The following is a 12,380-nucleotide window of genomic DNA, read 5'->3' as shown; positions in this document are numbered from 1 at the left end:
TTATCCCTAAATAACTTAGAACAGAGGTCACTTGGTGATGGCAGTCACTATTCTCTAAGATACCTTTTATGAACATTAACTTAACTTACTTGAGGGTGAGAGAGGGAAGACTTGTGAGAGGAATTTTCTACAGTAAACCAGCTGTTAAGCAACTACAGCCCTAGCTGCAATGACAAATCACAAAGTTCAGGACTGCTAAATTTCAAGTTTGGCTGTGATTCTGCTTCTAAAAAGAAAAAACATATGAGAGTAGGGACATAGAACACCTGTTGCTGGAACACTTAATATCACTGAGCTCTCTTGCTTATTCATACAGCACTACCTATCACATTCCTGATAAGAAAACATCCAAATAACAAAAACAATATTATCCGTTTCCTCTTCTTCCTTTGTTTTAACACAGAAGTCAACTGATATTTTGGAATGATATAAACAAGGAGTTAGTTACGTCTTAAAACACAGGGTATTTTTTTAGGTCACTCTGCTCAGGTGTATTTCCAGAGAGGAGAATAATTTTTAAAGTCTTTATCATTTTCAAAACGTTCTTTCAGTTTTAGGCAATGCATTAATGTTAGCATTCCTGTTACTATAAACTTTACTGCAGTTCTGTAGACATGCCCGACATACTGCTGATAAATTGTCAGATCCTTGCCTTAATAAGTGTGTGTTCCAAATAAGCCTGAATAATGTGGTAAAGGCATTACGAAAAAGACACAGATGTTGTTGATCACACACTATATCTGAGCCTTACCTAGAATGGGAAGGAGTACATGCAATTAAAAGGGACTGATCTTTCAGGAATAGCTGTGGGGTATTTAAAGTTCTAGGCAACATATAGCCATAAACGAAAAGATAGCCTGTGGAAGAAGAAAGTTTAAATTAAATTAAAATAAATTAAATAAGTTAATGTCAATACAGAAGAGAGCTTTGTATGTATGCCTTAAAAACAGTGAAAGGTTGGTATGAATTAACATGAGCCAAATTAGTGAAAATTGAAATTATCATATCTGTACGGCAAACTTTTAAAGACAGAATTACTGCAGTTCCATGGAGAAGACAAATGACTTTCTATGTCTATCTTTTCTTTTGATACAATTTTATTCTGACCACTTGAAATATTGGAAAGCTAAAAGCAACATTACACAGTTCTGTGAATATATGCAGAAGATTCAGTCTAGTTAAAAAAACACATTCAGATAAGAACTCCTTAACTAAATCTCCAGGCTAGTATTATTCATCCATACACTTAAGGTTAATCACCAGATACCTACAGAACTGACAAATTTCTTACTTCCTTCTGCAACTAAAAGCTAACAAACTCTGAACAATCTGTAAAAGCCGAACAAAATTATTATTCATCTCTAATTCAAGAATAATGAAACTATTTGTTTAAAAATGTTTTTTTTTAAAAAAACTTACTACAACATGAAAAAAAGAAACAGTATGGTATCACGTGTTTTAACAAGCCATCATCTGGAATATTTTCAAGGAAAACAAAATGAAGCGAGCTAATGTAAGTTATATGTATTCACTAACAATCACGTAAGTGGACATGAACTTATACAAGTTAACAGGAGGAGTTTTCAGACTTATTCTATAACTGCTACGTCTAGGGTCTGGCTCATTCCAGTGTGTAATCTGACCAGCTTCTGTTTCTCTCATATAGGAGTCAGAAAGAACTTTTCTTATGTAGTCAGATTTTCTGAGTTCAACATTGTGTCTTTGAACAGTCATACAAAACACATTGAGACTCCCTGCTGGTAACCCACATATCTGCAGTCTGAAGTAATACATTTACAAATCGTCTAATAACCACAAATTAGAATACTATAGTCAAAACCTACTTATAGTTTTCCTTTTTTTTTAAATGTAGAGCAAATTTGAATACCATGAATAAATCACAAGAAACAGACCATCACTCAAAATATTTATTTTATAATGGCAATTCTCAGAGCCTTAATTTGAATTACTTTTTAGTTCAGGATACTATTATATCCTTAATCACCTGAAATCAAAAGAAACTCTCAAGTGCATATAAAGACTATCCCCAAGTAGGAATTTCAGTTATAGCAGGTTAACAGAAAAAGAAAGAAAGAAATAAGTATTTTAAATGTTTTAAAAACATTTTTTAAAACATATTTAAAATGTGTTATTTTCCTTTGACTCCACAAGTCTACTTGCAAAATTTGCTTTTTAACTTCTTTATGCATCATGAAAACTCCTGCTTTCAACATACCAACCAGAAAATGCAATCTTCTTCCTTACTTTATTTTTAAACTGTATGCAAGTGACAACCATTCAACTAAAGAGACAGACAATGCAAATGCTACAGTGATCAGAAAAAATATACTCCACAATTTGTAAAGTGTTCTAACATTCAGTGTACGAATGACTGTTTTCCCTAGAGGTGGTGCAAATGTTATCTGGAAGTACAAAATGTACAGATTAGAGTTTAACAGTATGTTAACACCCCTCAGGTGCTCCCCTGCATCCTCCTCTTCAACCTGAGACACTGCCATTCAGCATGCCTCAAGGATCACAACACACGTGCTTTAACTGTTACTTTCAGCAGCTTTCAAACTCGTAGATGATAAACCAAAAACCCTTACATCTTTTCCTCAAGCATCTTTAAAAACAGGTTCTGGCAAACAGGTTTGGAGTACACAGAAGCTCTCCACACAGAAATACTGATCAAGTGAGTGGAGAAGTCTCTATTTAAGAGCTAAGAACGAACTCTAGCTATAAAACCACTGCATAAGCATTGTCTCTTGAGAACAATCCACACGCTACATTTCCAACAGTAGTATAGTATGAAATTCCATCTTAATTATTAAGTCTCACTGAAGAACTTATAAAAGAACTTATAAAAATACAAGAAATATCTGACTAAACCTGACCATAGATTCATGTAGCCCTGCATTCAATCTTAGATCACAGCAATAATAATGCTGACCAAGTCTGACCATTATGGTCTATACCCTCCATTCCCCCTCAATATCCACAACTGTCATATAAGAGATTATAATGCCTATTCCATTTCCTATGTGTTTATGAGCCCTTCTAAACATGAATTTTTCTCATCGCTTTTTAAACCTGCCTCCACAACGTCTGGTGAAAACACATTCCAGAATATATTTGGACAGTATCCAAAACAAAATATTTTCTTTTATTAGTTTTAAACTTAACTTCAGTCGCTTTCAACAAATGCCTCAGTGTATGAGGTTTTGGCAAACAACAGTTCCACATTCACATCTACCATCTTGAATATTTTGTAAACGTTGATCACATCCTATCCCCATTTAGACCACTTCTGTCTACACTAAAGACTGCCAGTCTTTTGGTCTACCTGATAAGGCCGCCAGCTCCAACGTTCAAGTTCTGTTATATTTGTTTTGCATGCAACATAAACCAAGTTTTGACATAGACTCTTCAACAGTTTCATATTGTTGGGTGGCCGAGCCCAGAGAGTAGTGGTGAATGGAGTTAAGTCCAGTTGGCAGCCGGTCATGAGCGGTGTTCACCAGGGCTCAGCTTTGGGGCCAGCCTTGTTTAATATCTTTATCGATGATCTGGATGAGGGGATTGAGTGCACCCTCAGTAAGGTTGCAGATGACACCAAGTTGGGCAGGAGTGTTGATCTGCTCAAGGGTAGGATGGCCCTGCAGAGGGACTTGGACAGGCCGGACCGATGGGCCAAGGCCAACTGTATGAGGTTCAACAAGGCCAAGTGCCAGGCCATGCACTTGGGTCACAACAACCCCATGCAATGCCACAGCCTTGGGGAAGAGTGGCTGCAAAGCTGCCCAGCAGAAAAGGACCTGGGGGTGTTGGTCAACAACCGGCTGAACAGGAGCCAGCAGTGTGCCCACGTGGCCAAGAAGGCCAACAGCATCCTGGCTTGTATCAGGAACAGTGTGACCAGCAGGAGCAGGGAGGTGACTGTCCCCCTGGACTCGGTGCTGGTGAGGCCACGCCTGGAATACTGTGTCCAGTTTTGCGGCCCTCAATACAAGAAGGACATTGAGGTGCTGGAGCATGTCCAGAGAAGGGCAACAAGGCTGGTGAAGGGTCTAGAGAACAGGCCTTATGAGGAGTGGCTGAGGGAACTGGGGTTGTTTAGCTTAGAGAAGAGGAGGCTGAGGGGAGACCTTATCGCTCTCTACAACTACCTGAAAGGAGGTTGTAGCGAGGTGGGTGTCAGTTTCTTCTCCCAAGTAACAAGTGATAGGACAAGAGGAAATGGGCTCAAATTGCACCAGGGGAGGTTTGGAATGGATATTAAGAAAAATTCCTTCACGGAAATAGTGGTCAAGCATTGGAACAGGCTGCCCAGAGAGGTGGTGGAGTCACCATCCCTGGAGGTGTTCAAAAAACGGGTAGACGTGGCACTTTGGGACGTGGTTTAGTGGGCATGGTGGTGTTGGGTTGATGGTTGGACTGATGATCTTAGAGGTCCTTTCCAATCTTAATGATTCCTAGTTTTTACTTTCATTAAAAAATAATCCAACCACCAAGCCAGGAAACATGAAATTAATTATTACTCTACCCTTAATTGGTTTGGAGGTGGACTTGGTAATGTTAGGTTAATGGTTGGACTTGATGATCTCAGAGGTCTTTTCCAACCTAAATGATTCTATGATTCTATGATTTAATCACATCCATAAACATATTCTATGGAAGATGTAGAATAATCAGTACAAAATACAAAATTTCTTTTTTCTGGAATGCTTGGTATAAATTGAATTTTTAAATTGCTTTTACTTGAAATTTAAAACCCTGTTTCCTTTAAACGCAAATCACTAACAGTTCTCAATTACCTCTCACTGATGCATCCCATTTCTTTCTTCAGCTTTAAACATCTCTGCTCTGAAACCTAAGTTTTCTAATGTTACTTTGCTAAGCAAAATACTCTCCAAAATTACCATAATAAAACAATCTCACAGCAGTTATTTTTCCTTATTCAAAAATCACTAGAGAGTACCTTCATTTATTTAGAGCCACACTTCCACTTCAGCATTCTTCAACATTATAAAAGCAATGGCAAGATCCACCACCAAAAAGAAGTCAGAAATTCACCCAATACTGTGTAATACCAACAACCACTGTCATTTACTAATGAAACATACATTTTCAAAGGTGTGCTACTCACTAACAAACCTTCACACAACATAATTAATGAAAACAACACTTTTATTTATATATTTGAATTCATTAAATTTTCCAAGCTCATTAGACATTGGCATAATCAGGAAACCTTACCTACTCAGACTCCTACTTTCTTAGTTCAGCAGGCTAAATAGGAGTCAGCAGTGTGCCCTGGCAGCCCAGAGGACAAACTGCATCCTGGGGTGCATCCAACACAGCATGACCAGCTGGTCAAAAGAGGCGATTATCCCACTGTATTCACCGTTGGTGCAGCCCCACCTTGAGCACTGTGTGCAGTTCTGGGCCCAACAATTTAAGAAGGATGTTAAGGAACCTGAATGCATACAGAGGAGGGCAACAAAGCTGGTGAAAGGGCTGGAAGGCATGTCCTATGAGGAGCCGCTGAGGACTTTGGGTTTGTCTAGTTTGGAGAAAAGGAGGCTGAGGGGAGACCTCATTGCTCTCTACAGCTTCCTGAGGAGGGGACATGGAGAGGGAGGTGATGAGCTCTTCTGACTGGTATCCAGTGATAGGACATGTCAGAATGGTTCAAAGCTGTGCCAGGGGAGGTTTAGGCTGGACATTAGGAAGCATTTCTTTCCCAAGAGGGTGGTCAAACACTGGAACAGGCTTCCTAAAGAGGTGATCGATGCCCCAGGCCTGTCAGTGTTTAAGGGGCATTTGGACAGTGAATCTGTAATTGGTATAGTAGTTTAGGCACTTGCTTAGATGGGACAAAATTAGGCAATCTTCATAATTTATAATATCCTAATTTGTTCTTCACTATCTACAAACTATTCAACCTAATTAAGAAGCTGTACTAATGTCTAAGTACATTCAAAAGAGCAACAAACTTTTTAAAGTTTCTATTCTACCATTTAATAAATATTTCTACTACGGAAGTAAAACCTTTGTGTCTACAAGCTGGAAAAAATACACAGTTGGCGACCTCCTCCATAAAGCACATTATACTATTTAACGTTTTTTTCCTCTGCCACAGTCTTATCAGAAATTGTGAATTTTCCTATTAATTTTTTTTTTTTCCAGGTACCTGTGTGTTAAACCAGTAAGTTGGTCCTTTTTGGGAAAAAAAAAAACCCATGACATTTAAAGTACTTCTGTTTACCATGGACCACTCTACAGATACATTAGTGGGGCAATTCAGTCCTCCCACTCACTGTCACTCTGGAGTAAAGGAGATTGCATATTTGAAACATCAGTTCAAAAATCATTCATGATCTTGCCACTGACAGTTGCAGTAACTTTATTAATTAATGCAATTGCCACAGTAACATTTTGCAGTTTGATTCTAACCACAAAGATCAAGACTGAAGCCATAAAATAATTTCTAACAGTCTCTTTGATCCTTGTCAAACAAAATCCATCCATATTCAATTACACTTAACATAAAATTTGCAACTTCCAATTGAAATACTCTATCTTCCCAACAAATTCAGTTACATTTGAGTCTCTACACAGGAATTATTCTATTCTGAAGATATACTGGGTAAAGTTAAATTTTGTAAAAGATTTTTTGTAAAAACATATTTAATGAACAGTTTTCATGAAATATCATTAAAAGTCATTTTAAATTACAAAACTAAAATAATACAGGCAAAATACATTATCTAGAGCCAAAACAAGTAAAATTTTTGCTTCCAGATCTCACCTAACATTGTCCTGAGCACTTGCTCAAGATTTAAAAGGATGACATTTAAAGCACATTCGGGCACAATATTAAAACACAAAAGCCAAACAAGCCTCTCAAAAAACCCTGACAAAGATAGACCTCAATACTCACCCATCATTAGAACATGTCAAAAATTCTTCCTTTATTTTTGGATGCCAACAGCCTGAATTGAGCATTGCTGTGTGACCCTAAGGAAGTAAACATACAGAGGTATTACAAGATTTTCTAAGATGTCTCATAAGGTTTAATAAATTTTACTCCAGATCCTTCAAGTGGAATCACATGAAAGTTGAGGGCCGAATCAGACCCTTCTGACCATAGCAATGGCTGAATGACATCACAATGATTTAACAGATTTTGTGTACTCTAACCCATTTCATCCTTGCTTTTTTCCATTTCTGAATCATAAATCCCTGCCACTCTTCTATTTATATTTTTTCTTTCAGAAAATGGCATGGAATCATCCTTCTCCTTTTTCTTTTGGGAGAACTGTAATGCAGAGAAAGGATGAAACAATAGGCATCAATAGTGTCATGCAAATTGTTCCAAGCTACACAGAAATAAGAGGAATAACAAGAATTACCAGGGTGATACAATATACATACTCAATGCCAAACTACACTAGCCAAAGACCTTGCTGGAGAAAACTGAGGAAACAGAATTCAAGAGTCAAGATGGATTTAACCCCAGGTGAATTTTTCGTAAAGATTAGAAGTTGTAATCTGAGTAGTCAGCCCTGTTTCTTTAAGATGGAAAAAACAGAATATAAGGATTTTATCCAAAGTAAATAATTGCCATTATGGTGACTATGAATATAAAATGCCTTTCTCCAGTTGGCTTTACTTCTTTGAAGTACAGGCACATGCTCATTGACTAAATTCAAAGAGAAATGTGGAAACTACCCCTGCAACACTGGAATTACTTCAGTTTGCTTTAAGCACAAATATGGAGAGAAATACTGAAAAGTTAATGGGGCAATATAACAAATATTTTAGCATTTTGACTGTTGGACCACAATACACTGCAATTCCAGAAGTTTACAAGAGAAAGAAAATCTGAATTATTTTTAAGTAAACGAGAACTAAAGCAGATGTTATTATCTGGTGGTTTTATACATGTATCACTAGCCAAAAGAAATAGTCATCTGACAAGAATAGCTTTAGGCAAAACAGCATTTATCCTAGTTATTTGGCAACATACTTTATAAGCAATAAATAAATCAACTTTATCATCAGTTTGAGCAGTAGATTTTACCATTACTTTTTAGCCTTAAACTATTTAAAAAACTGACCTGAATTTAAATCACCTGTGTAAACAGAATCCTTGTCTTACATAGTTTGTGGAAATAGGAAGGCAAAGTGGTCAAAACCCAATCAACTGTCGTTAAAATACTTCAACACTATCAATGAGCCCTTCCCCATTTGCATTTTTAACTACCGTTAAAAACATACATATTGGTGCTTACACTCTAACAACGTCCAACCCCTGCCTTGAAACTGTATCCGCAAAAGAATGGAAGATAGAAAAAAGCAAGAGACTAGACCAGATCAATAGTTTCTGATACTTATTTCAGTTGTTGGACAAGGGTATGGGGGAAGCTGACAATTTTTACAAGATACACTTTTAAATAGATGAATTTGTTGTAGCATCACAGAAACATTACTTGGAAGAAGGGTGGAGGCGTTGCCCTCTACATAAGGAAACTGATAACAGTGTGAAGAGCTAGCTGTCCCAGAGAAATAGCCATGAGCAGGTCGAAAGCTTATGGGTAAGAATCAGAGGCAGAGGCAACAAAGGGAACCTGGTGGTTGGTGTCTACTACAGGCTGCCTGATCAAGGGGAGCCTGCTGACGAAGCCTTCTTCCTCCAACTCTGGGAGACTTCGCACTTGCAGACTCTCGTCCTGCCGAGGGACTTCAACCACCCTGAGATCTGCTGGAAAAGCAACACGGCGAGCTGTAGACAATCCAGGAGATTCTTAGAATGCACTGAGGATAACTTCTTAAGCCAGGTAGTAGATACCCCTACCTGAGTAAGCTCATTGGTGACGTCAAGACTGGAGGCAGCCTGGGCTGCAGTGATCACACACTGGTGGAGTTCACACTCCTGAGGGATATGGGAAAAGCGAGGAGTATAGTCAGGACCCTAAATTTTAGGAAAGCAAAATTCCAGCTCTTCAAGGAGTTAGTCAGAAGGACCCCCTGGGACATGGTCCTCAGGGACAGGGGAACAGAACAGAGCTGGCAGATCTTTAAGGACACCTTTCATAGAGCGCAAGAGCTCTCAGTTCCCAGGTATAAGAAACCAGGCAAGGAAGGGAAGAGACCAGCATGGCTGAGTCAAGACCTGCTGGTCAAACTAAAGAGCAAGAGGGAACTGCACAGGCAGTGGAAGCAGGGACAGGTGTCCTTGGAAGAGTACAGGGACGCTGCCCGGTTGTGTAGGGATGGGGTTAGGAAGGCCAAGGCGCAGCTGAAGCTGAATTTGGCAAGGGACGCAAAGAATAACAAGAAGGACTTCTACAGGTATGTCAGCCAGAAAAGGAAGGTTAAAGACAGCGTACCCCCCCCATGAACAAGAATGGTGACCTAGTATCAACAGACGAGGAGAAGGCTGAGGTACTTAACAACATTTTTGCCTCAGTCTTTACTGGCAACCTCTCTCCTCGCCCCTCCTTCCTGAGTTGATGGACCACAAGATGGGGACCAGGGGGGTAAAGCCCCTCCCACTGTAAGGGAAGATCAGGTTCGTGACCACCTGAAGAACCTCAATGTACACAAGTCTATGGGACCTGATGAGATGCATCCCAGAGTCTTGAGGGAATTGGCTGATGTAGTTGCCAAACCACTCTCCATGATATTTGAAAAGCATGGCAGTCAGGTGAAGTCCCTGCTGACTGGAAAAAGGGGAATGTTGTGCCCATTTTTAAAAAGGGAAGAAAGGAGGACCCTAGGAACTACTGACCTGTCAGCCTCACCTCTGTGCCTGGGAAGATCATGGAACAGATCCTCCTAGAAGCTATGCTCAAGCACATGGAGGACAGGGAGGTGATTTAAGACGGCCAGCAAATATTCACAAAGGGCAAGTCCTGCCTGACCAACCTAGTGGCTTTCTATGAAGGAGTGACTCCATCAGTGGACAAGGAAAAAGCAATGGATGTCATCTATCTGGACTTCTGTAAAGCCTTCGACACGGTCCCGGCACAACATCCTTCTCTCTAAATTGGGGAGATATGGGTTTGATGGGTGGACTGTTCGGGGGATAAGGAATTGTCTGGATGGTCACATCCAGAGGGTTGTGGTCAATGGCTCAATGTCCAAATGGAGACCGCTGACAAGTGGAGTCCCTCAGGGGTCCATACCGGGACCAGTGCTGTTTAACATCTTCATCAATGGTATAGACAGTGGGATTGAGTGCACCCTCAGCAAGTCTGCAGATGACACCAAGCTGGGTGGCGCAGTTGACACACCAGAAGGACAAGATGTCATCCAAAGGGACCTGGAGAAGCTGGAGAGGTGGGCCTGTGTGAACCTCATGAGGTTCAGCAAGGCCAAGTGCAAGGTCCTGCACCTGGGATGGGGCAACCCCCAATATCAATACAGGCTGGGGGATGAAGGGATTGAGAGCAGCCCTGCGGAGAAGGACTTGGGGGTACTGGTGGATGAAAAGCTGGACATGAGCCGGAATAGCCCTGCAGAGAAGGACTTGGTACTGGTGGATGAAAAGCTGGATATGAGCTGGCAATGTGTGCTTGCAGCCCAGAAAAACAACGAAATCCTGGGCTGCATCAAAAGAAGCGTGGCCAGCAGATTGAGGGAGGGGATTCTGCCTCTCTGCTCTGCTCTGATGAGACCTCACATGGAGGACTGCGTCCAGCTCTGGAGCCCTCAGCACCAGAAGGACCTGGAACTGTTGGAATGGGTCCAGAAGAGGGCCACAAAAGTTATCTGAGGGATAGAGCACCTCTCTATCAGGCCAGGCTGGGAGAGTTGGGGTTGTTCAGCCTGGAGAAGAGAAGGCTGCGGGGAGACCTTATTGCAGCCTTTCAGTACTTAAAGGGGGCCTATAGGAAAGATGGGGGCAATCTTTTTAGAAAGGCCTGTTGTGACAGGACAAGGAGTAATCGTTTTAAACTGAAGAACAATAGATTTAGATTGGATATAGGAAGAAATTTTTTACAATGAGGATGGTGAAGCACTGGAACAGGTTGCCCAGAGAGGTGGTAGAGGCCCCATCCCTAGAAACATTCCAGGTCAGGTTGGATGGGGCTCTGAGCAACCTGATCTAGTTAAAGGTGTCCCTGCTCACTGCAGGGGGGTTGGGCTAGATGATCTCTGAAGGTCCCTTCCAACCCAAATCATTCTATGATTCTATGATTCTAAGAGACCTCTTGAGTTCACCTAGGTCAGTCTCCCGCTCAAAGCCAGATTATAGCCAACACCAGATCAGGTCAGCCACAGCTTTGCTTAGCTGGGTCTTGAAAACCTCCATGGATGAAGGTCCCACAACTTCCAGCATGTATCAATACACAGGACTAATTGCATCCCAGAGACAGGGCTTTGCATTCTTCCTCATTGAACTTCATGAGGTTTCTCATTAAGAGCAAAAATACACTATATTGTCAGTCTTCTGCCATTCAATTAATTTCTGACTTTACCTTTGTGTTTGTCATGTCCACAATGTATTGGTCTCCTTTTATGCATTCCATTACTGGGAAGCCATCTCTGTCAAGAACTTTTGCCTGAGAGTTACCAGAGACAACAAGAATGACATCTCCTGTGCTGCTATACTGTAAAGACTTGATTTGGTGACTAAAAAGAAAAAAAAGAAAAGAAAAAGAAAGAAAATGTTTCAATTAAATTCTGTTCCTGTAAGCTTACACTAAAACAAAAGTGTCAATAGTGAGAAAAGAGACCCATGTACATTCCAATACTAAAAAGACAGACAGGTAAAAAAAAAGCAAACCTGAGATTAATGGATTAAAGCTTTTTACTCCTCTGTGTGTGTGTGTGCATATCATATTTCCTTCCTCAACCACACAGCACATCAAACAATATTATTTACAAAGTTGGCATATAAAATGTCATTTCTGGCGAACATATTTAACTTTAAGAATGCTCTTAAGACTCCAAGTGAAAAATAGTTTCAGCTCTTCAGGGCTGAAGGTTCTTTTTTATCTTCTCAAAAGCAACATGTGGATTTCCAGTAATCTCTAAATGACTACAAAAGGATGTTGTAGTCCTACATAAAACTCCACTGTACATTGTACACCAGGAAATTAATCATGTCAGCATTATTGCATCTTTTTCTATGTTTAGGGCTACAGTTTCATCAGAATCTTAGATAAAGTTAAATATACCATCAACCCTGGAAACATGACAGTAGATAGCAATCTGCCTAGTCTACTATGTCTTAGATGATTGCTCATTTGCTGTAAATGTTTTCTTACATATGTCTTCTATTGATTGAGAAAACCTGGGAGAGAAATCATAGAATAATACCAAGACGACAAAAATTATTAACTGAAAGTGGGAAGATGGCTGAT

At 40.1% G+C, this 12,380-nt stretch overlaps 1 protein-coding gene across 1 annotated transcript in view; it reads right to left on the bottom strand.

The window, feature by feature from the left end:
* Positions 1-12,380, bottom strand: part of WDR70 (WD repeat domain 70) — a 153,741-nt gene that overhangs the window by 92,676 nt on the left and 48,685 nt on the right. Inside the window, exons 8-9 of the mRNA XM_075726466.1 lie at positions 11,493-11,646; positions 6,947-7,023 (exon numbers count right to left, since the gene is read on the bottom strand). Coding sequence (XP_075582581.1) covers positions 6,947-7,023; positions 11,493-11,646 — 231 coding nt within the window. The remainder of the gene's footprint in view (positions 1-6,946; positions 7,024-11,492; positions 11,647-12,380) is intronic.

Source organism: Pelecanus crispus, chromosome Z (assembly GCF_030463565.1).
Source record: "Pelecanus crispus isolate bPelCri1 chromosome Z, bPelCri1.pri, whole genome shotgun sequence".
NCBI classification, from domain to species: domain Eukaryota; kingdom Metazoa; phylum Chordata; class Aves; order Pelecaniformes; family Pelecanidae; genus Pelecanus; species Pelecanus crispus.
Note: the sequence above shows the minus strand (reverse complement) of the source record. Positions and strands in the feature narration are given on the sequence as shown.